We start from the raw sequence: 25,265 nt of genomic DNA on the forward strand, positions 1-25,265 counted from the left end.
CCCACATCAGGCTCCCTGCTCGACGGGAAGCCTGCTTTTCCCTCTCCCACTCCCCCTGCTTGTGTTTCCTCTCTTGCTGTGTCTCTGTCAAATAAATAAATATAATCTTTAAAAAAAAAAAAAAAAAAAAAAGATGTTCATAGGGAACCTGGTACTAAACCAATTTAAAAAAAAAAAAATAGTTCTTCTTAGTAATATATGCCATTTATTGAGTACCCACCATTTGTCAGGCATCCTGCTTAGACCTTTAAAGTTTATTAGCTTAATCCTAACAATTTAAGGTGTACTTATTATTTCCTTTCTACAAATGAAGAAACAAACTCAGAAGGATTAAGTGACTAGCCCGAGGTCCCATAGCTACAAAATGGCCCATTTAGTTCAGTGTGACTTCAGAGCCTCATATTTTCTCTTAAAAAACAAAGTGCTGAAATTACAAATACTTTCTTGAGAAGATAGTGTTGTAGTAATCAATTAGTGGAGAAAGAGCTGTAACTAAAATGTTTCAGCTTTACTCATTTTATTTTATTTTTATGTTTTTGAAAGATTTTTTTTATTAGAGAGAGAGAAAGAGCACGAGAGTAGGATGAGGGGCAGAGGGAGAAGCAGACTCCCCGCTGAGCAAGGAGCCCGATGCAGGACTCAGTCCCGGGATTCCGGGATCATGACCTGAGCCAAAGGGAGATGCTTAACTGACTGAGCCACCCAGGCACTGCCCCCTGTTTTTTTTATTTTAAAGGTGACACCCAGAATGTTTTAATGAAGAGCATATAAAACATTCTGGTATGCACGTGTCATCCCCAGGAAGGTGGCTTTGAAGAACGAATACTTCTGATTATATACTAAACTGACTAATTTAGGAGACTGATGGAATATGGGTGGTAGGACAGATTAATGGAGAGGGATGTTGTAGAGTCACAGAAATACTTGGATTGATTATTTTAGAGTCAGAATGGATTGCAAAGCTCCCAAAGTGTGGGAAGCATCAGCTTCGCTTACTAAGAATTTGGGAAAAGTAGGTGTTATACTACTTATTCACAGACCTACTTGTCAGTTCATTCAACAGATATTTACAGGGTTCCCCCTCATGTGCCAGGCATCAGGTTAGGCAGTGGGGATACAGTAGTGAATACAGCAGAATCCTTATCTTCATGGAGCAGAAGCAGATAGTAAACAATAAGTATGACAGGTCTTGATAAATGCTCTGGATTGGGGAGGGGGTGTCAGATTAGATGGAGTGATCCATGAAGTCCTCTCCCAGGAAGTAACATTTGAGCAGAACCCTGAGTGATAGGAAGGAGTGAGCCCTGCAGCTTTCTAGAGTCCAGACAGAAGGTAACAGCAAGTGCCAAGACCCAGGCAGGAGTGTGCTCAGAGGATGTAAGGAAGGAAGGAGGCCAGTATGGCTGGATCAGGACAAATGAGGACAGCAATGGTAGTAAAGAGATTTGAGGTGTGCTAGGGATTGGGGAATTTATCCTTGGTATGGTCGTCAACCACGGGAAGGTTTTGAGCAGGAGAGTGACATGTCATTTACGTTTTTCAGCCCTCATTCTGGCTGCTATGTGGGTAACAGACTATAGGAAGGCAAGAGTGGAAGGCTGTTGCAGAGCCCACGTGAAATGTGTCGGTGGCCCGGGCCAGGGTGATGGCCGTTAAGGTTAAGACATGGTTGGATTCAGATGTATTTTGAGAGTGGATCTTACAGGGTGTGCTGATGAATCAGACGTGAGGTATAAGGAAATGAGAATTCAGGGACTCCAGGGCTTTGGCTTGGGTAGCTGGAAGAATGGAAATGCCACAGGAATAATATTTTATTTTATAAACATGGGCTCTTCCTCCAGATTACCTAGGTTTTAGTTCCTGCTGTGTCTTTGATTTCCTGGGTGACTTTCAGTAAGGTGCTTTAACTGCCTGGATTTGAGTCCCAGCTGTGCTATTAAGTACATTTCTGACCTTGGGCAGGCCACTTTAATTTTATTGTGCCTTAATTTTCTCATCTGTAAAATAGCTATTATAGTAGCATCTACCTCGTATGGTTATTATGAGGGCTAAATGGGTTAAGAATGCAGAGTGCTTAGAACAGTGCCTGGTGCTAAGTAAGTTCTCAGTAAATTCTGACAGAAGTTATTATTATATGAACAGTTATCTGTTTTATTAATGCTACCACTATCCCTAGAACCTTAAGCAATGTTTGGCAGCTGATAGGTGCCCAGATATTTCTTTTGTGAGTAAACAAGGAGACGAATGAACTGATAAATCGCAGCCCTTCCCTTCATAGCACATGCCCCTATGTTCCCTATTTTATTTAAGCCCCTTCAGCCTTCTGGGGTTTTTTTCCTCTGACTTTAGTGAGAGTGGGTCCAGCTTGCTGGGTTTTTTTGTTTTTCTTTTTCGCTAAGCAGTTAACTTATTAAGCCATACTTGATGGATATTGACTAAACTTACGGTGGTAATCCATTCATTATATATGCATATATCAAATCATCATATCATACACCTCAAACTTATACATAATGTGTCAATTATATCAATAAAACTGGCAAAAAATGTGTTTTCATTTAAAAAAAAATGAGAAAAAAAAACCAACTCCATACTTCACTTCCACATTTATTTGCAGTTTTATTTTTCTTTTAAAACATATGTAGGTACGTATTGGGGCTTATTCACTCTGTTTCTTTGATAAAACCGTTTGTTTTTTGTGAGGCTGTTTGTTTTCTTGCCACGGAGTGTGCTGCCCTTTATGCTTTCTGTGTTTTAGTGATGAAGGGTTCTAGCAAAGTCTGGCAGTGATTGTTCTCTTAATACTCCTCCTCCTGATTGAGGCTCACATTTCTCTCAGGAAGCCTTGGACAGTACTTAAATGTTAATAAAAGACAATTCTAAGAATTCCTCTTTATTTTTACGTTCTACTACTTTGCGTGCTGTTTGGTTATTTATTCTACTAGTTATTATATGCTTCTTTCTGTTTTCCTGTGATATGGTGAGAGTTTCTTTGATCATAGTTTATGAGGAAATTAGAAGAGTAACAGGGAAAGGTTAAGATTTAAACAATCATGCAGTAGCTTCCAAAGTAGTCGGCTTCCCTTTCCTGCTTTTGTGCTTCTCCCTATTGCCTGGATCTGGTCTCTCAGATTAGGCCAGCTATCTGCTCTTTCTATTCTCCCTGAGATATAGATGTGGAGGGAAAGTGTGAAGATGAAGGTCAAATGTGGTTATAATATTAATAGGAATGTAGATTGTGAATACAGATTGAAAATCTGTTGCTACAGATAAAGAAAAAAACGATCTTAGTTGAAATTTAGATAGTATCTCTATCTTTAAGAGGAGAAAATTGAAGCATATTGGATAGAAGGTCACAGACTATGTTGGATGGGGACTAGAACTTAGTTTTTACATTTCTGGTAAGTAAGTATTCAATTTTTCACTGGAATATTAGATTTTCACTTGGAGTTCATTTGCAGTGGACTGAGATCATCTAAGATTATAACATTAGGAAACGTGAGTTATATAGAAACATTGCCAAGAGTATACAAAAAAATTCCGTTAGTTGATGTTAAAAATAAACTTTTTTTTTTCTCTTTTGTGATCTGAGTGGTGGTGGGAACAGAGCTTGTTGCTTAAAGTAGTCATGCAGGTAGTAGATTATCCCAGCATCAAAGAGAAGGACTTAAATGTATAACTGATTGGCAACATGAGTGGCTACTGTCCCTTAGATTACGGTGGCCACTCTTGAACTCACAGAGGGTGTTTAAAATTACTTAAGAGTTGCAGGACCCACTGTTGGCATTTATTGTCAAATAGAAGATCACAGATGAGAGGCGTGGGGAGGAATCTACTCTCCTAGCCAACTTTAAGGTAAAAAGCTGAGTTCCCACCTGAACTAATACTGAAACTCTGCCTTCCTCCCAAGGTTGTTGTGAGGATTTAATGATTTTTTTTTTTTTTTTGGTATGAAAGCAGTTTGCAAATAAAGTGCTCTTTCACATAAGAGGAGCAGCATTTAAAAACTCATTTTCATACTTAAAAATCCTTTATTGGCACTGTTACAAAGAAAAGATATTTGATCTATTTCCGATTTTTCATGCATTGTTTGATGGTACTTATATCTTAATAGCAGTTGTTGTTTCTTTTCCTAGAAGCCAATATGTAACATTACATGTTATTTCATTCTAGGGGGCTCGGGTTGGCAGAATAGATGCTTTTGTTCAGAGCTTGGACAAAAATTTTATGGTTCCGGTAGGTGGCGCTATAATTGCTGGCTTTAATGATTCCTTCATTCAGGAAATCAGCAAGATGTATCCAGGTAAATAAATCAGTTGCTCTACAGAAAAAATAACTAACAAACAAAAATCCATTTGTACTAGGCTACTATAATAAATCTTATTTTCTAAAGGTGTTTTACCCCCTTCCTGTATCTTATTTCAGGAAGAGCTTCAGCTTCACCTTCTTTAGATGTCCTTATTACTTTATTATCACTTGGATCAAATGGCTATAAGAAGCTATTAAAAGAAAGAAAGGTAAGCTTTCCCTTCAGGTGTAAAATAATACCCTTGACTAAAATTATTCCAAATTATTGGTGTTTTTGCCTTTTGGTTTGCCACTTTGAGAGTATAGATAGCTAGTGTGGTCCTAGGGGATTTACTTTGATCTGGAATCACTCCAGTTGGTTTTCAATTAATCATTGTCTCCTGTGTGTTCAGATACTGTGAGGGATCTTGGGCAGGTGAGTTTGCTTTTTTTTTTTTTTTGAGAAACTTCTACATAGAGATTCTTATTAGTTTAGTAAGATTCAGGTCATGTGTCACTTAAAGATAGAGGGTCTTGAGAGACAAACGGACAAGTTTTTCTTTCTGTTTTTGGAAGTCTGAAGACTTGTATAGGTGTGAGATGTCAGTCACAGGAGGAAGAACGGTCAGAAGTTGGTCAGCTTCTCATTCTAAAATAATAAATTCATCCCTTGACATTACTGGAATGCTGAACTCATTGATTATGTTGGCTGTGAAAAGAAATGAAAACTGGACTTTGTCTCCAACACTAAAAACTGGCTTAATTAATTCAGGACAACTCCAAAATTGTAGACAGAGACAGTGTTGGCAGGGTGGGTCAGACTAAAATGTTTTATTCATCTCCCATCTGGGAGAGCTAGAGGCTCCTGGTACAGTTTTTGTATCTGTGTAAGTTTCTAACATTTAGTAGCAATTAAAGTCCCTTAGATTTATAATAGTACTTTATTTTAAGATATTTTACATGTATTATCTGATAGATCCTCTCAACAGCTTTATGAATTTTGTTCCCTAGTTTCCTCTAGTCACCACTCTCCCTCCACCAGTTCAGTCCATAGGAAAGTAATTGCTTACTTTGTGTTATGAGGACATCTCTTAAGATTTACGTGATGTAGGAAAAGAGGCTGAACATCAGTCTTTAGGAAATGCACCTGAAAACCAGGGAGATACCACTACACACCTAGTAGAAGGGCTAATATAAAGAAAACTGACAGTACTGAATGCTGGCAAAGGTCTCAAGCAAGTAGAGAACTCTCAGACATTGCTGGTAAGAACACAAATGGTACAGTAACTTTGGAAAACACTTTTGCAGTTTTCATAAAGTTAAACATATGCTCACCATATAAACTAGCCATTCCACTCCTAGCTATTTACTCAAGGGAAATGAAAATTTATGTCTGTACAAAAACCTATACATGAATGTTTATAGTGATTTTATTCATAATTGCCAAACCCTGGAAACAACTCAAATGCCCAGCATCTGGTGTATAAACAAACTGTGGTACATATATACTCAGCAATAAAAAGGAACAAATTACTGATATAAGCAACAAAATAGTGGCTCTCAAATGCATTATACTAAATGAAATAAGCCAGACTCAAAGGGCTACATATTGTATGGTTTCATTTATATGCCACCCCGGAAAAGGCAAAAAATATCAGGACAGAGAAAAGATCAGTGGTTTCCAGAGTCACGGGTTGAGGGAGGGGACTCATGGGATGGGAAAATGGTCTATATCTTGATAGTGGGAGTAGTTTCATAACTGTATGTTTGTCCAAATTCATGGAAGTGGGCCCCTAAAAACTGGGCCTCTGAAATTTTGCTATATGTAAATTATGCCCCAATAAACCTAACAAAGATTTTCAAATGATTAGAATAAAACTCCAGTTTGATAAACTCCCAAAGGTAATCATCGTGGTCATAGATTGTTGTAGCTAAGAGAAGACCTCAATAAATCCTCCAAGGAACCTTTTTTCCATATGACAGATGAAGCCTGATTATAGATGAGCAAAACTATCATGGGTTTATATTGTTTATATGAGAGTTTAGTTGTATTAGATGTCAGTGGACCTTAGCTCTCCTATAGCTGGTTGTTTCACTGTGGAAAAGATACTTGAACTCACAGATTTTTTTGTCAGGTGTTTCCGTTATCCTCATTTTTACAGGGAATGGAAGGATAGAGAAGTAACATATATGAGGTAAATTGTGGGACATGGGTTTAAAGCTAGGCAATTGGGCCTCTGATCCTCTGTCTTAACCTCTAAACTCTTCTGCTTTTTTCTTACATGGATAAATAGTCTAGCCTGGTAGCTATGTAGTTATCTTATATAGCTATAAATCTGAAGACTTAGGTCCACTAATACCCAAAGGCGGCAAAAACAATGAATAAATTTAGTGATCTTGGCCAAAAAAGCTCAGTTATATATTTTAGAAAGGATATAAGCCATTTGCTTGTGCAGAATCACTATTGTTGGGAACGGCCCCTCCCTGACTCCAGGTGATCCTACTGAGACTATCAATCACAGCCTCCCTTCCTGCTTTGCTCAGAGGAGTGGGCATGTGATCTGGCTAGCGTGGTTCACAGGTGGGCATGTGGAGGTGGAGTCCTTCCAGCAGGTCTGATAGATCCTTTAGAGAGCGAGAGGGTTTGCTGCTTTGCAGATAGTAAACTACTCAGCTGCCATATTTCTGGCCATGCCAAGAAAGCCTTCCTGGGACTCGAGAATATGAGAGGGAAAATGGAATTAAGAGTCATTTGAGTCTCTGGATCCAGCCATGTCTGCTTGTAGACTTGGCTGTGAGATGAACCAACAAATTCCCTTTTCCGTTTTAAACTAGAGTATCTGGGGCACTTGGGTGGCTCAGTCGGTTAAGCGTCTGCCTTCAGCTCAGGTCATGGTCCCAGGGTCCTGGGATCCAGCCCCACGTCGGGCTCCCTGCTCAGCGGGGAGTCTGCTTCTCCCTCTCCCACTCCCCCTGCTTGTGTTCCCTCTCTCACTGTGTCGCTCTCTGTCAAATAAATAAAATCTTAAAAAAAAAAAATAAACTAGATTTCTAACACTGATACTTTTGATTTCTCTTACACCCTTGAGTCCTTTGTAATGTTTCCCAACATTCATTTCCTCCTTTCCACTTCTGCTGCTACCACCCTAACTCCGGCCCTTACCATATCACAGCTGGGTGCTTACAGTAATTGACCAATTCTTCTCCTGAGCCCCAGTCTTAGTCTACTCTAATTTGCTATGTTATAGCAGAGTGCCAGATTAATATTTTAAAGTTCTTCAAGTTATTCTGCTTTGGGTTCTGGTTGCCTGCAAGACAAAGTCCATATTCCTTAGCCTGCCATCATGATCCTTTATAGTCTGGTCTCACATTACTTTGGCAGTATTGGACCTTGCTCTGCTCGTTCATTTATTCAGACAAAGAAATGTTTATGCATAGGCCCTAAAGTAAATTCACAAATGAGACTCACATAGTCTCTACCATCATGGAAATTATAGTCGGGGGAAATCTAGATATTAAATAAACAATTATAAATCTGTTTGGCATTATGAAAGGACAAGCAGAATGTATGGGAGCGTGTAGCACCTAAGCCAGCCAGTTCTGGCAGGGTTGGGGAAGGCCGCCCTGAGGAAGCGACATCTGTTCTACAGAAGTACAACTCGTCCATTTATTAGACTCCTATGGTGTCATCATAAACTAGAAGGGATGACCAAAATCACTGTCGAACTCTTAAAGGGTATTTTAGACTGAGTCTAGAAAGCAAAGTACTATGCCAGTTATTGGAGAGTCTGTTCCAGATCATTTCATCAGATTGGCTTTCCTTTAGCTAAATTCAGAGTCAGGAAGTCTGGAGTGGGGTTCAAACAGCTGCATTTGTGACAAACTTCCCTGATGAATCTGATGCACATCCTAGTTTGAAACCCATTGTTTTGTGGGCACACAGGTCACTTGTATGTGTAACAGAAACTTAGAGAAGAAACAACAATGTCCTAGCATTTTAACACATAGGTAGATAATATTTTATGGAGTTTGAGACAGACTGCATAAATATCCCAAATATCAAAGCTTTAATAATATAACTTGTTAAAAAATAATAATAATATAACTTGTTATCTGATCTTTTCAATTATCCTAGTTATAGTCTTTTCTTATATTGTTGCTGCTCTTTACCTTTCAATGATCCCTCTGCAGATTTTTGGAATATATAATAGCTCTGATAAGACTATGACATAAAGTTTTAAGTTAGACATTTAAAGATTATTCTTTATAATGTAGATAGAAACTTTAAAACTTTTTATATGCTGTTATTATCATACCAAGCAAGTGTACTATTCAGTATTTCCTATTTCTGTTCTTCTTGAATTGAAACTATATATGATAACTAATAATAGTGTATATTTGCTCTAATAAACTACTATAGGTCTGGAGAGTGATTTTGTAGTTAAATTTATTTAACTAGCAAATTAAGCTGATTATCTGAGTGCATGCCCCTCAAAATCACCATCAGGTGTCTGAAATGAAACTTGGTCCTTGCTTATGGGTAGTCTGGGAGACTAGTGTCTTGGAGTGCAACCTTGGAGTTTGCATTCATACCTCTGTTCTTCATGTCCTTTGCTTGATATAGTAGATGCTCATCAGATGTTTGTTGAATGAACTAATGGAAGGTATTTAGTTTAGTTTTGTATAGTCATCTCTTATTTTACACAGAATAAGTATCTTTCTGGAAAATTAGAAAGCAAATTAACTTTTTGATACTGACTTACATTATGAATTAGATGTTCTCATAGAAATATTTCTCTATATGGTTATAGTTGGAAATTTGTGAAAAGAAGTGAGTTAAAATGGTGATGACCTGTTGTGTATAACAGGTACTATACTTCTGGGAGTAGGTCTTCCTCTCTAGCAGGTAGTCCTCTTCCAAAATAATTTCCTTACCTTAGGATTTAGGACTTGTTGATTTTAGGGGTGCTCTGTTGGAATCTTAAGAATTTCCGTGATGCCATAGTTCTTCTGATTTTTTATATTTAGGTTTTGACTTTAAATTTTTCAGCTACTTTTAGAGGATTCCAGGCTTCATGCATGTGTACATTTTGCTTAGCATGAAAAAGAAAATCCACCTGCTTTGGGAATGACCTGTAGGAATATGTAGCTTAACTGGTAAATAGATCCAGCAGGTAGCCTAGCTTTGCTTCTCATTGGGACTTTGTTCATCATTGTATAAATATTTTATGGGCCAGATTTTATGTTCTAGTGATATTTATGAATTGCATGGCTCCATCTCAGATGTCAAGAGGTAACCTCTCTTTGCAATATCCAGAACTTTGTTCTTTTCCTTTTATCTAGATGGAGTAGAGTAGAATTCACAGGGATAGGACAAGAATAGGATTATAGCTACAGGGTATTAACATGTGTCTGTAAGAGTCCTGCCAGCTAGTGTTAGTTATTATTTTTTAGTTATTTTTTTAAAAGGTTTATTTATTTATTAGAGAGAGAGTGTGCAAGTGTGAGGTGGGGGGCAGAGGACAGGGAGAGAGAATCCAAGCAGACTGTGCACTGAGCGCAGAGCCCTATATGGGGCTCGATCTCATGGCCCTGAGATCATGACCTGAGCCAAAACCAAGAGTTGGACGCTCCACCGACTGCGCCACCCGGACACCCCACTAATGTTAGTTATTTTAACCTGAAAACTCTTTTTTTTTTTTTTTTTTAAAGATTTTATTTATTTATTTGACAGAGAGAGCGAGAGCAGGAACACAAGCAGGGGGAGTGGGAGAGGGAGAAACAGGCTTCCTGCTGAGCAGGGAGCCCGATGCGGGACTCGATCCCAGGACCCTGGGATCATGACCTGAGCCGAAGGCAGATGCTTAACGACTGAGCCACCCAGGCGCCCCACCTGAAAACTCTTTTAGGACGGAACAGTAGGTGGGTGGAAAGCGAGCATTTTTATGAATGTTTGTTGTGTGCCAGGAGCTCTGTGGGGTTTATTACACTCATTATTTCATGTACTACTTAAAGCAAGTTTATGAGGTAGGTATGATCCCCATCTTACAGATGAAATTGAGGCTCAGAGGTGTTAAGTACTTATCCAGAGAGCACAAAAAGTGCCAGAGCTGCCACTGTCTGATTAGGTCTGTGTGATTCTAAAGCCTCTGCACTTCATGTCTCACCACTCTCTTCTCGCTGCTTCCAGTCACTCATCCAGCATTGAGGGAGTGCTTTCCCGCTCTGGGCTGGGCACTGGAGCCATAAAAATGCTGATCTCATGAGCCTCTATTCTTAGCTACTGGAGGTATGTAAAACCCCAAAGGCTCTAATATATTAATTGATTTTATTTAAAATTCATTGCATAGACTTTACTTAGAGATTACCTGAAGTAATCTTCAAAGTAGTAAAGTGCTCCTTTGAGAACTCTGTCATTGTAAGTGAATAAAAGTTTACTCTTTAACAACTTCATTCACCAGGCAGATCTTTTCATTGGAAAATGTGGGTGTCCTCGATAAACCGTAATTGCATGTATGTGGCATAAATATTGTTTTTTTATTGGATTTGTTGCAGAAGTAAGGGCCTCTTTTGTTTAAACGGACTTGCTCTTGAACTGTGAAAATTTAATCGTGATAGTTTATTGGTTCAGCTCTGGAGAAGCTGACGTAAAGCTCTTTTGCTTCAGCCAGAGCTATTTATATACCATCACTGAGAGCTCCTTTTTATATTATCAGTGTTATTGTGTACCAAAAAGGAGTGTTAAAAGAAAACTTAGGATTTTTTTTTTTATAATGCTGTGCCCTTATTCATCACAATGATATTTTTAGAGGTTATTTCATCTAGTATATCTCTTCAGAAAAGGCTTTATCTTTTCACAGTAGAGGCAGACAAGAACTCAGCTTGAAGCCATTCCTTCTCAAGCCTTCTTTTTTGAAGGGTGAAAGGATCAGAGAGAGTGGAACTGTGTGTGTGGATTGAACCTCTGCCCTCAGCCCCTTCCCGATCCACACATCTTCACCGAGGGGAGAAATGGCCATGAATTTAACTGAAGAGGCCTTTAAGAAAAGGGGTTAAAATTTAAGACACCATCTCTATGAGTTTCTCTCTGCAAAAAGAAAGATTGCTCTTAGAAGTTTCTCCTCACTTCTCTCTGCTTCTGGAGAAGGCCATCATTCTGCTTAGCTTTCCTTTTAGAAGAGTGCTTTGCTGAACAGGGCAAGCAGGTAATCATTCCTTGTTGCAAATAGCTGCTGAATTGGACAAGTGCAGAAGAGGAATGACAGCGGATGGCTGCTCCAGCGGCTAGCATCTGTTAGCTGAGGCTCTGGGAGACAAGCTAAGTACTAGAAGAACATCAGACATACAGCCTCAAACACTGTCCTATGACAAAGCTAAGTTTGGAAACATGAGGAGATTTGCCGCCCTAAAAGTGGAGTTGTTGAATCTCAACAAAAGCGTGGCATTTCAGGCCTGGCTGTGGGGCCTCGACAGAAGGGTTTTTGGAGGCCGTGCTTTAGCCTGAGATGCCCGGCCTGCTGAGGATGCCTGGGTCCTGTCAGCTGGTCACAGGCAGAGCCACGTGTCTGCGCATATGGGCCTCTGTGTGTGTGGAGCTGTACCCAGTCACCTGTCCGTCTGCCCTTTCATGCCATTGTGGACATGTTAGACCACTTGGTCTGTTTCACTTTTGATTTATTACTGACCCTCCAAGACGTATTATGATAATTTGCGAAGTTCTCTTTTCATCTGCTCTTGTAACATGCAGCATTATGTTTCAGAAAACATGATACCTAAGACATTTTCCCTTAAAATTTAGTGAATTACGCACATTTGGGGGTTATGGGGAAGGAGAGGCTAAATGTTGGGCTTTACGACTGCAGATCAGTTTGTGAAAGGTAATGCTTCATGTAATTCAGCTTCCCTTCCATTAACATCTTGAACTATGGCATAAAGTTTTGTATTTTTATTCTAGAAATACAGCTGACATTAGCATTCAGGTATGCAGTTCAGTTTATCTCTGGTGAAGAATCTTTTAAAATTAAGTTAAATACAGCACAAAAGACATAGAAAATCGATACTATTTCATTTCTTTTAAGTAAGATCTTTCTATATACATTTGCTTTGGGTGCTTATAAATTTCTCCCTTTACAGAAGTATTTTATAATAAATGTCAGTTATAGATTTAACTGTGGCAAAAAAATAGTGCAGGTTTTGTAGTATCTTTAATATATCAGGAAAAAACTGCTTAGCTAAGTAGTAGTGTAGGAAATAGTGGTACAGTCTCCTAAATGATATTTTTTAAATGTAGTGATATTAATGGGGGAGCATTTGGGACCTTAAGCTGTCAAATATCGTAGGATTCAGTATATTGTGCATTAAGATATTTAAGCTTCTTTGCTTATTGGATTACCTCTCATAACCCTTCACACAGAGTATTTGCAGAAGGATGTGAACTTGACTCACAAGTATTTTCTTTTTTGTCTAATTACTCCCATACTAGTGATATGTAAGATTTAGTTACCTTAGCATTATGTTTGTAGTCTAAAGATATTAGCTGCAGTTAAAACTGAATTCTAGTGGCATTAGGAAGTGATTACTAGAACCGGTTAAAACTGATTTGTTATTAGAAATGGAATATTAGGAAAATCTCAGTTTTTTAATAGCCATGTGTGCATCAGTAAGTTTAAAAGCACCCTCTAGGGGTGTTAGTAAGGAAACATTTCCTCTTTTTTTTGGAAATAGCTAACTATATATTATATAACTGGTATAACTACATATTTTTTCAGGCCAGAGTATAAAATATACCATGTTGACAAGGGTAAAAATGTTTGTGATCTTAAGTAGACTCATTAATAATTAACAAACTTGGTAGGCTTTTCTTCTTCTTGATCTTAACAAAAGAAGGATTTAGTAGGATCAGACTATCTAACCTTTACATTAGAGAAAATGGAAGCAGTTTTTGTGGCCTTTGAAGTAGAAATATCATTTCCTACTGTCTTTACTTGGGTCCAACTCTGTTGGCCATTGGCTCTTTGGTGTATCTTTAGAGTTTTATGTGTTTTGACTATGACTTGGAGGAGGTCAGTGCAAATGGGCTTCTTCAGGAAAGACTTATTTGGGCAGATTTTTATTTTAACACTTTATAAAGAACTTACTAGAAGAAAGTATAATTTTAGGTCAAACAGTTGCCAATTTAATATTTATTTACAATATTTTGTAAACTTTGTGAAACTACTTACGTACATGTGCACATGTATGTAATATTTTTATTGTATTTTCTACTATTAGATATGCATTATTTTCCAGAGTAGGACCAAGAATACAACTTTTCATTTTTAGTTCCTGTATTCTTTTGAGTTGAGGGAATTGTTAATTTTGAGTTTGTGCAATTTAAAGGAAATGCATTTTAAACTACTTTTTCCTAAGTTACTTACATATGAAAAGTCTGGCACATTTTTTCTTGGTGTTTGGAAAACAGTAGTGAAGAACACCAAGTCCCTGCTTTCAAGTTTTCCTTTGAGTAGGTAGTCACAGTGAGTACTCATTTAAGCAAGTAAATGAGGTAATTTCAGATTGTGGTAAGTATAGTGGAGAACCCAGAATATGTAGTGGTTGGAGGGAGATTGGGAGTACATTAATAGGGAAGTCATGAAGGGAGGTCCCATGGAATGTTGCTGGAGAAGAGCTGTCTGAGTTCAGGGGAAGCAGGCATGAAGGTTCTGGCGCTAGAAGGAGCTTGGCGTGTTCAGCAGTTGGAAAGGAGGCTGATGTGGCCAGTGCTGTCCTAAATGTGGGGGTGACAGTTGCCCAGTTGGCTATGTTGGCCACGCTATTCATTTGGGGCCTTCTAGGTAATCCTTACAGAAGGGAGTCAGTCATCGGGAGGGACATGGTCTGCATTATGCTTTTCAGAGACTATGCAGGGCCTCTGCATGTAGAACAGATTGTAGAGGGGCAGGAAGGCTAGTAGAGAAATCGTTTAGAATCTTGGCCGTGGTCCAGGGAACAGGTTGATGGCTGCTTGGACTAGAGTGGTCACCCTGGAGGTTCTGAAAAGAGGATGGATTTGTGATAGATACATAATAGCCCCCAGGCAGGAAATGTGCTATTCCTTTGCCTTCTTTACCTAAATCCTGTGGTTTCTGATAGTTGTGGCAGCTTCGAATCTCACTGTATTGTGTCATCAAAGGAAAGAATTGCTCCTAGAGCACGTAGATGTGTTAATTTACAGCACAGACATCACACCAGACGGATTTTGTCTTATTTAATCTGGCAGGTTGCAGTAAGCATTTATTTGATTTCCTTTAAATGTAACATTTTGTTGTTGCAGGAGATGTTTTCATACTTGTCCAGCCAACTAAAGAAGCTGTCAGAAAACTACAATGAAAGGCTGTTGCATACACCTCACAATCCTATATCTTTAGGTAATATATTTTTCTTAAGGAAAAAAAAATCAGTGCTTCTTAACCCTCCCCAGGGAGCTGGTATTTCTAGAAAGAGTATGGATTCTTTCTGGTTACAAGGATGTTTCTAAATTCATTACAGTATTAATCTGGAAATTGAAAAAGTTTAGCCTTTAAGAATGCTTTAATGTATTTCTGAGATAAAAAGTATACACTGAAAAGAATCCAAATCAATATTAAGTATTATAATGCATATACAGAAAATTATACTTTAACTCCTGCTTCTAACCAAAATAATAATAATTTAGTCACTAGTAAAGAACTCTGTAAAAATTTTTTTTTTTTTAAAGATTTTATTTATTTATTTGAGAGAGAGAGAATGAGAGAGAGCACATGAGCGGAGGGAGGGTCAGAGGGAGGAGCAGACTCCCTGCTGAGCAGGGAGCCCGATGCGGGACTCGATCCAGGGACTCCAGGATCATGACCTGAGCCGAAGGCAGTCGCTTAACCAACTGAGCCACCCAGGCGCCCAAGAACTCTGTAAAAATTTTTAAAAAATTTCTACCAGTTAGCAAAACACCATAATATTAGAAATTAGATCTATATTGTTTTTAATGCTATGATTGTTTTCCTGAGTGCCTTTATGTTAGAGAACTCTGTATTTATGATAATTTCCTTTGTATAAGGACTATATATTTTTGTCACATAGTACAAGGCCTACTAAACAGGTTAATATGAATGTTGACTTTTATGCACTTAACTTTTTTTTTTTAAAGATTTTATTTATTTGACAGAGAGAGCGAGAGAGCACAAGCAGGGGAAACAGTAGAGGGAGAGGGAGAAGCAGGCTCCCCGCCAAGCAGGGAGCCGGATGCAGGGCTTGATCCCAGGACCCTGGGATTATGACCCGAGCCGAAGGCAGACGCTTAGCCATCTGAGCCACCCAGGTGCCCCTGTGCATTTAACTTTTAAGTTTCATGATTATCCCTTTTGTGAATACATACAGTCTAACATGTTTCATATTTCATGTATATCTAAGGAAAGTAAGGAATCAATCACTTGTAACTGAAGCCTTTTTTAGGAATCGGCTTCCATGGAAAATCATTTACCACTGATATATAATAAAGCCCACCCTAGTTAGTCCTTTGCTGGTTTATAATCTATGTAGATGTTGTAGAAGATGATATGGTATGGTTTGAATCCCAATTCTGCCATGTACTAACCTCTCATCTCCTTTCCCCCATCTATAAAATGGAGATAATGATCCCTCGCATAGTTACAGAATGGTTGAGGGACACCTGGGTGGCTCAGTTGGTTAAGCGTTCGACTCTTGATTTCGGCTCAGGTCATGATATCAGGGTTGTGAGATCAAGCCCCAGGTCCGGCTCTGCACTCAGTGCAAAATCTTAAAAAAAAAAAAAAAGAACAGTTGAGATTGTAAAGTACCTAGTATGGTAAGTCAATCCTCAGGAGATGGTAGCTAGTGGTGGTGGTGAGAATATAGTTTACCCACATAACCTCAGAAAGATAATTCTCATTTTCATGTGCAGAAGTTGATCTTACTTAGTCTTACATATATACTGAAAATATCCCACACTTTCATTTTATAAGGTCTCAAAACGTGGTTGAATTTTAATAAACTGCCATATTGATCGTGTCAGTGTTCCATCTTTAATTGGAAAGTTCACTCTTTAGAAAGGTGAGAGGGAAATTCTGTTCTGGTTCTGAGTAGGTTACTTTGTATTAACATCTTTTTGTCTGATATGCAAACAGATCCTTACTATAATGTATTAAGTACATTAAAATGGAATCATGCCACTTGACAATGAATAAAAAGTAATGTCTCCATGCCAGTTACAAAGAGTGTATGATTCCTTTTGTCCGAGGTACTTAGAGTAGTCAGAATCTTAGAGACGGAAACTAGAGTGGTTGTTGCCAGGGGGTCGGGGTAGGGGAGAGGAGAATGGAGAGTTATTGTTGAGGAGGTACAGTGTTTCGGTCTTGCAGGATGAAAAGAGTTACGGGGATGGATGGTGCGAATGGTTGCACAACAGTGTGACTGTGTTTAATATCCCTGAAAATGGTTAAGGTGGTAAATTGATGTTACGCGTATTTTAACGCACACACAAAAGTAGGGTCTCCATCATTAAGTATTTATTTTTTGAGTGATTTTGTGCTGGTGAACCAAGGTACATTGGGATCCTTTTTTCTTTTTCAGCTGTGACACTTAAGACACTAGGTGAACACCAAGACAGAGCCATCACTCAGCTTGGCTCAATGCTTTTTACCAGACAGGTTTCTGGAGCCAGGTAGGTATGTGGGAAAGAGGCCTGGATTTATTTGGCTTTTCCAAAAAGTTAACTGTAATAAAGTGTTTTTTCCTGAACAGTTGTCCCCCAGCTATATGCTGAGCTTGAGAGCTCATCATGGGTGAGGAACGATGAGGTGGAGAGTGTGTAAGGCTGTGATGGCCCACCTGTGGAAGGCCCGCGCTTGAAGCAGTCTCAGAAGGATAGGGGCCTTGTCTGTTTTCATGGACATACAGAAACAAAGTTTCATCACCTCTCTGTACAGATTTTCATCGTTATTTTCCTTTGTTCGATCATCTTCAGTGGTGTCACGTTGTGGTGCTAGAAATAAGTCGTCTTCATTACTAAATTCAGATGAAAACATTTTTAAGGAAAAGCCCATTTCCTGAACCAAAAAGTTATGCAATTCTTGTCTGAGTACTGCCTTTGAAAAATGTACTTTTTGCTCTTATATGTACATGGCTTAAAAATGAATTTCATTTTTCATTTTATATTTGATGAGGTCAGAGAAAAATGACTTGAAAAGAAATATCTTGCTCTAAGTACTCTTCTTTACGTGCCTCTATTAAAGAATTTCTCTCTGACTACCAGAGACTAGAGATTTCACATCAAGGACAATTTTTTAAAAGAAAAAAAATCTTAGATTAATTCAGCTTTTACCTTGATGAACTATATCCATATACAGCATAGTTTTGACGCTTCTAAAATGGTTTTCTTGGCCTTGCTTTTAGCGTTGCCACTATTTGTCTTTTTGTTTAGGTTGATCTTATTTTTTTTTAAGTACTGTTAGAAATCTGCTTATATCAAGTATGCCAAAGAAATCAAGCTTAAAAAAATGCACGTGCCATTGCCGGGTATCACCGCTTACTGACCACCACACCACTGTAAGCAGTCACGGAATTTTTGCTGGATCCTTACTTTTAAAACCCTCCATTGCACAGCACAGATCAGATAGGTGTAATTTCAGCTTGTTGATTATTGGAGGTGATACACGGCAGTTAGTCAACGTGGTTTGACTTAAGAAACTTCAGTATCCCGTTGAAGGATATATGTGTGAAGTCAGATTCCATATATGTGAAGTCAGATTCCATATTTAGTACAAAAACAAGTAATTTTCTTCTTTTTTCTCTGAAGAAGGTTCAAAAGTATTTGTGATTCCTAGAAGTTACAGCTCTTTAATGGAAGATAGTAAATGGTCACCTCCAGGCAGCACTCTTCTACGGAGAATAGCCGTGTATTGTGTAATTTTATTTTAAGGCTGCCACCGTCTGTTTTCATAGGCCATGATTTATGGACTGTTTTTAAACTTCTTTATCAGTAGATCTAAAGCTTAGGAACACAGAGAATCTGTTGTCTATGGGTGATATTCTGTTAACATCACCAGACATAGTAAATCTTTTCTCTTTCAGGGTTGTGCCTCTTGGGTCTGTGCAAACCGTGAGTGGCCACACTTTCCGAGGCTTTATGTCACATGCAAATCATTACCCTTGCGCTTACCTCAATGCTGCAGCGGCCATCGGAATGAAGACACAGGATGTGGACTTGTTCATGAAGAGACTTGACAAGTGTTTAAAGACAGTAAGGAAAGAACAAAAGAAAGAGAGTAATGCGTCTGGAGTTGACAATTACGACACAACTAAAGATGTGGATATTGAAGAAATGGCTTTAAAACTAGATAATGTGCTTCTTGACACGTACCAGAATTCTTCATGACATGTGAACGGTTTCTTTTTGATCATTTGAGAGAAGTGATGAGGCTGCAGTACAAATAAGCAGTTTAAAGATAAGGCTTGCGGTTTCTGAATTGAGGATGTCATGGAGAATATTTGGTCAAGATACAGAATGTGGTCTGAGCTAGCCATTGATGACTGTTACGTTTTTTTTTTTCTTAGACTGCCTCAATCATTATGATCCTTAACAGATAAAATACAATTAGGATTTTTCTATTTGTTAGAATATTTGTCAATTAAGCATTATGATTCAGATAATTCTTACTAATGTGACAGTAAAATTACTTCTGATTCTTTTTGAAATGTGTAAACTGCTTCCTCCTAACCATTCTCTACCATTCACAAATTACTTATGTTTCTGGACACAGAGAATTTAGAATGATCTAGTGCTACTATTTACAAGAGGTTGATGTGTGTAAGTCACGGTCTGCCTGTGAAATGGACATTCCCCAGGGAAGCAGAGTCCAGGCGTAAGCTTTAGTTTTCACGCAGTAGCAGTGCTTCTCAACTGGGGATGATTTGCTTATATCGAAGCAACATCTGGGGACATTCTTGGTGGTCACAACTTGTGGAATGCTATTGACATCCAGGGGTGGAGGCCAGGGGTGCTACTGCTCAGCATTCTACAGTGGAGGAGACAACTTCCCAGGACAAAGCCCCAAATCTCAATAATACTGAGGTCGAGGAAGTACTACTCTGAACCAACTCCTCAAGTGAAGTTTCCCACAGCAACAGTAGTGCTTCAAAGAAGAGAGCTCTATAAATGTTATCAAACTGTACAGCGTTAGATTCTTAAGTGATAACCGGGGTTACCCGTTCTAAACATGAGATTCTGTGGCCCTTGCGCATTTTTCCATTTGGGCCAGTGAAAACTTTATTCTACTGTTTTTGCTTTAAGCAGGCTCTGCATATCGGTTTGTTTAGGTGTTGTGCACAGCCGTTATCAAGAGTGGTTAACCTGGGTATTTTTGAACATATTTTTGCTAGGGAGGTGAAAATGATGTAGTAGGCTAAACAGGTGTATTCCCGTCCTCCCCCCTCCCACATGCTCACTTTCTTAGTCTGGTATTCCAGCCTTACTGGCTATAACAATTTTTGTTGCTTATTTTTAAGAAATAGACTAATGTCTCAAAGCCTGAGGAATTAGTGAAGCTTTTGAGTACACCAAAATGCCAAAGCCATATTTCTCAAGACGTGCTCGGTGGAGCGGTATTCCTATGAGATGCTCAGGGGATAAAGTGTTCCATGGGCAGATCATTTTGGGCCTTCGTAAACCTACCTGTTGGCATATTACAGGCTCTGAGAATTCCTTGGAAGCCTACTTAAATGTGTCCTTATCCAAAGGTGGAACCCTTTTTTCAATTAAATACTTACTCTGACATCCCACTGAACATGATTTTGAAAACATTGCAGTTGAGAATGCAGCCTTGGTTTCTGGGTTGTGTTTTTCCCTGTCGATTTGGTCGCGTAAACCATCTCACACATGAACTCAGACAGATATAGCGCTCCCATCAGTGTGTAAGTTAAAATACTCTGACACTAGCTTGACCACCTTGGACGTCGAGACTGTTGAGATAAAGTACTTAATTATCAATATTGTAAAAGTTACTTTTAAACTATTGTATCTTTGGGGTTCCAGTATTTTAGATATCTTTTTCTAATAGCTATAACAACACATTCTAGAGGAGGAAATCCTGGATTAAAAGGTGGTGTGGGGTTTTCTATGTGAATTTGGGACCGAGTTGTAGACCCGAGTCTGCCGGAGGGAACGGAGCGATGTTGCAGATGCTCAGTGCTGGTGGCGCAGCTTCCTGGACGCGGGGGCCAGGCCGGGTTTCTGGAACAAGTGATCTATACCGTGTGATCATCATTTAGCTTGAGAAGGCCGGAGCCGAGAGACCAGCAAATGTTTTCTCATCTGTAGTGTATCAGCAGTTCTTGGGCTTCAGCTGCTGAATAGATAATAATTCTAATTGAAGATAAATTACATGAACCCACATGTGAATGATGGATGTGTTGTAACATTTCATTCCTGGCGCATAAAATCAGCTGCAGTTTTTATTATTCTTTCTCTTCAGGGGTTTTGGAATAACAGTGCTATTCCTGATGGTTTAAATTTGACCTTGAGGTCCTGGAATTCCTGAGTTTTTGAAGGGGTGCTGTAGATTCTGCACATTCAGGCTTGCCTTCGCTCCCACCCCAGGGTCGTTTTTGCTCACTCTCGCCCACTTCCACATATAAGTGTAAAAAAGTATATACGTACAATTATTCATTTTAAATTGCTAGTACCGATCGGTAAACCTCATAATTGGCCTTTGTTACCCTTGAACTATGGCAGAGGGGCAATGGGGCGATCCGGTTTCCAATCACGACTAAGATGACCCGTCTTTATGATCCAACTGCCCTTATTAAGGCTCTCAGGTAGAGTTTTGGAGTTTGGTTTTTAAAGTCATTGGACTGTGGTAGCCTTCCCAGAAAAGAAAATTGAGTAACACAAAATATTCTTTAGGTCACTACACAGTGTGTTACTTATACGCACAGCAGGGAAAGGTATTTTAAAATCCAGCTCTCAGTTTGGCTCTTATGTCCTCTGTTGATGAATTCTCACTCTTATCAGGGAATGATATGTGATACCAGCCTCAGGAGCTCAGTGTTCAACCATAAATCTTTCTATTTAGCTTTTTGTATTAGTTGAATGAAGTTACAGAATATGAATTATTGAATACAGTTTCTGTTCAGCTAATAGGCACTTGATATACAGAATGGTAAATTTAAATATAAATGAAGTTTTTTCTGATATTTCTCCCCAGCACATAACTTTCCTGTGGTTCTATTTCTGTAAGCACCCCATCATGACTGTCATCGGGCCTGAGCTATAGGCTGTGTTTTCATTTGTAGACTGTATGCCTGTGAGAGGCTTTAGTAAAATTTGAATGAAATAAAGACAGTTTTTTTAAGCCAGTGATATTACTTTAATCTTGAAATTAATAGGTCATTGTGAGAGTAAAATTCTTGTGTCCTTTCAAAGAGGAGAATAGCCAACACTTGACAATAACTACAGCAAACTGGTGAGTCTCGTTCGTGTAACACTCAGAGAAAGGCTTTTGCATACGTACACGTTTGGTGCACACAAAGCTTGGGGTTTCTCCTCCCATTTCCTAAGATGTCCTGATTTCTCCCAAGCCCTTAAATGATTTTGTTAGGTTTTACGTTCATGAGGTTGACCTTATATTGGAACGAAAAAATAATCTGTCTTGTCCTGGTCATCTCAGAAGTTAGGTACCCTCTGCATAATTTGATAAAAACTGTATATATGCTGTTAGCAGTTAAAAAAAATTCCCGGAAGCAGCTTTTCCTCTCCTGTCACGTTGTGTTGATTTTGCAGCCGCACTTAGCGTACAGGTCTTAGACGTCCCCACTGCGTCCCTCTGTGCCTTTCGTCTTGCTTTCCTGCTCCTTCGGCCGTATGGTGTGTACATGTGTCAGGTGATGAGTTCAGGGCTAATGAATATATCTTTATAATATCCCATCTACTATTCAGGTCAATCTAAGGCCTTAGGCAAAATCTGGAAGTGTTCATACTGTTTTGTTTTTATCAAGCGGTGTCAACTTGATCTTTTAGAGAAATGTGAAGAACAGCTATGTTTCACTGTGTAATTGTGAGGGGACTCTACCTACTAGAATTGAAGCTGATGTCAGCCGGCTACTCTGTATGTTTTACCAAAAGAAAAAGATGTTTCAAAAAATATTTTTGGTGTAGACTGTTTAAAAATAAAAATGAATTATATAATTTATTACGTGAAATAAATTTTTAATAAATCATTGACAGTACGTTTCCTTATTTTACCTAATCATTGCTGCAGATAAAATCTGAAAGTACAGATAACGAACACCAAATTACTTGCTCATTTTTTGATTCAGTCATCAGTACCAATCAGCAAGAAAAGTCCTATTTACAATGGGAATCATGAATCACGGGGTTGGGGGCTAGTTTGTTGTTGTTGTTTAAAGATGAAGGAGATGACATTCCAGCAATGTTTTGCAAAGGATCTGTTGACTATAGAAAGTTGGATGCATAGAAACATTTCATCTTTTCTAAAAGAAACACTTTATCTTTTATTTGAAAATAAAATAATGTTACTTCTTCAGATTTCATTTTTAAATTGTGCTGTTTGAATTTTGCAAGTAGTTCTCATTTGATTTGGAGCTGGATCTCTGCACGGGTACTTATTAAGCATGTGAGCTCACATATTTAACCTCTGAATATCGGTCCCATCATATGTGAAATGGGTACAATCTTAACAGAATTGAGGATTAAATAAGGTGATAATATATGTAAAGATTTAGCTCGGTATAGCACTTTCTGTTACTAACTGCTATGATGCTCTACATAAAGTTAATTTGTACTAGATTTAAATAAAAATATATTCATTTTCTAGTTAATTTAGTAGAACTCTTTGAGGGGGTGTCATCAATGGATTTTGTCCCTTCTCCAGTGGAAATTAAAAAGTATGTGGTTGATTTTAGATGACCATCTTTTTTTTTATTTCTATTCTGGTTTCTATTTGCTATTTTGGTTTCTATGAGTTTCTTTCTGTTTTGCATTTACACTTAAGAACTATTTTTAAGAAACATATTTAAAATGCATTCACTATTTTATGCCCCTGAACTTGGATCACAACTCAGGAGAGATGTACAGAAATAGTTCGTGCCACAGTGACTTCCAAATCAGCTGTATTATGGACTAAAGTTTTTGGGATAGCCAGCAGACCCACAAGCATAGCAGTTCATTATATTTAGTCCTATTCTTAGATGACTTTCCACATTCAGTAGAATGACTAACAGCTCCCAAATTTACTTCTCTAGTAGACCTCTTTCTTCAACTCCACACTCACGAAACTGCCTGATCATCTCTTGGATGTGCTAGACGTTCATCTCCCTCATGCCAAGGGTGATTCTTTGATCTTTTCCCCAGAAAACCTGTTCCACCCAGAGCCTTCCTCTTCTCAGTTGAATAGACTTCTGCTCTTTCAATTACTAGTCCAAAAACCTTGGAGTTCTCCTCTGCTCCTCTCTTTCTCACAGTCTGTGTCTCACTCATCAAAAAATTATATTGGAGCTACCTGAAAAAATTATCCAGGATCTAACCCCTCCTCACCTCCTCCTCTGCTCCCAGCCAAATCTGAACTGTCAGTGTTTCTGGTCTGGATTATTGCAGTACCCTCCCCTTCCCGTGTCCCCCAAAGAGCCTCCCTGTCTTCTATCCATGCCCCTTTGCAGTCTATTGGGAATACAATATCCAGGGTGATCCTTTAAAGACATGGATCCTATCAGTTGTCTGCTCAGGCTCTTGCAGTGGCTCTGCATGCTGCTGAACAGAAGCCCAAGTCCTTGCTGTCCCCAGAGGTTCGGCACCATGTGGCCATCCTACCCCTACCTCCTTTATCTTTCTAACTCTTCTTCCAACGTTTTACCTTTGCCTCATCCGCTCCAGCCCAGTTGGCCATCTTGCTGTTCCTCAAACACTGCAGGCACACATTGCTTCGAGCCTTGGTTCCAGATATCTCTGCCCCCTGCCTGGGAATACCTCGCCCAGATGCTTGGCTAAAGGCCTCCCCTGCGTCGTGTTTTTAATCAAAATTTTCCTTTTCAGTGATGTCTACCTAGACTATCCTTTTTATTTTTTTAATTTTTATTTATTTTTTAAAAAGATTTTATTTATTTGAGAGAGAGAGAGAGCACATGAGCGGCGGGGGAGGGGCAGAGGCAGAGGGAGAAGCAAGCTTCCCACTGAGCAGGGAGCCCGATGCAGGGCTCGATCCCAGGACCCTGGGATCACGACCTGAGCCGAAGGCAGACGCTTAATGACTGAGCCACCCAGGCGCCCCTAAAAATGGTCTTAAAATTGAGAGTGGAGCCTCAGTTTTACTGTGCCTAAGAATCTCCTGGGGTTCTCGTTAAAATGCAGATTTGGAATCAGTAGGTCTGGGGTGAAGCCAGCATTTCTAGCAAATCCCTAGGTGATACTGATCCCACAGAGCATGCACAAGAGCAGAGGTCCGCCTACTATGTAGTTACATATTTATTGTGCCCTATTGTTTGTTCGTCCGCTTAGAACATAAGCTCCACTAGAACGGGATCTTTGTTTCGTCCACTCATGCATCCCAAGCACCCAAAGAGCACTGGCACGTGACAGACCCTCAGATATTTGTGGTCAGAATGATTCGGTAGGCACTACTAAATATAGAACTATATATGAAATCCCATCACATCTGACCAAAACTCTTCTATGGCTTTCTACTACTTCTAGAACAGAGGCCCCAAACTCCTACTCGTTGTGGCCGGCACGGAGGCCCTGCTCGGACCTCCCTTCAAGAAAGGACTAGCTACCCAGCTGCAGGGAGGGCGCTTAGCTGACTGCCTCCCTGCCACGAGGGAGGTTAAGGTCAAGGTTAGCTCAAACCTCAGTTTTTGAGCCAAAGTCACACCTTTGGCCCATTTCCGAGCAAGGCAGTGGTACGACGGCCTGACTCCATCTGATGTAGGATTCCTCG

General features: G+C 39.2%; 1 protein-coding gene across 2 annotated transcripts in view; it reads left to right on the forward strand.

The window, feature by feature from the left end:
- Positions 1-22,539, forward strand: part of SEPSECS (Sep (O-phosphoserine) tRNA:Sec (selenocysteine) tRNA synthase) — a 37,024-nt gene extending 14,485 nt beyond the window's left edge. For both annotated transcript variants that reach the window (XM_006744594.3, XM_031040498.2), the window contains exons 7-11: positions 4,174-4,303; positions 4,426-4,517; positions 14,600-14,693; positions 16,891-16,981; positions 18,391-22,539. In XM_006744594.3, the coding sequence (XP_006744657.1) occupies positions 4,174-4,303; positions 4,426-4,517; positions 14,600-14,693; positions 16,891-16,981; positions 18,391-18,694 (711 nt within the window). In that variant the 3' untranslated portion in view covers positions 18,695-22,539. The remainder of the gene's footprint in view (positions 1-4,173; positions 4,304-4,425; positions 4,518-14,599; positions 14,694-16,890; positions 16,982-18,390) is intronic.
- The last annotated feature ends 2,726 nt before the right edge of the window (positions 22,540-25,265 follow it).

The sequence above is a fragment of the Leptonychotes weddellii genome, chromosome 2, assembly GCF_054177405.1.
Source record: "Leptonychotes weddellii isolate Sample4059 chromosome 2, ASM5417740v2, whole genome shotgun sequence".
NCBI classification, from domain to species: domain Eukaryota; kingdom Metazoa; phylum Chordata; class Mammalia; order Carnivora; family Phocidae; genus Leptonychotes; species Leptonychotes weddellii.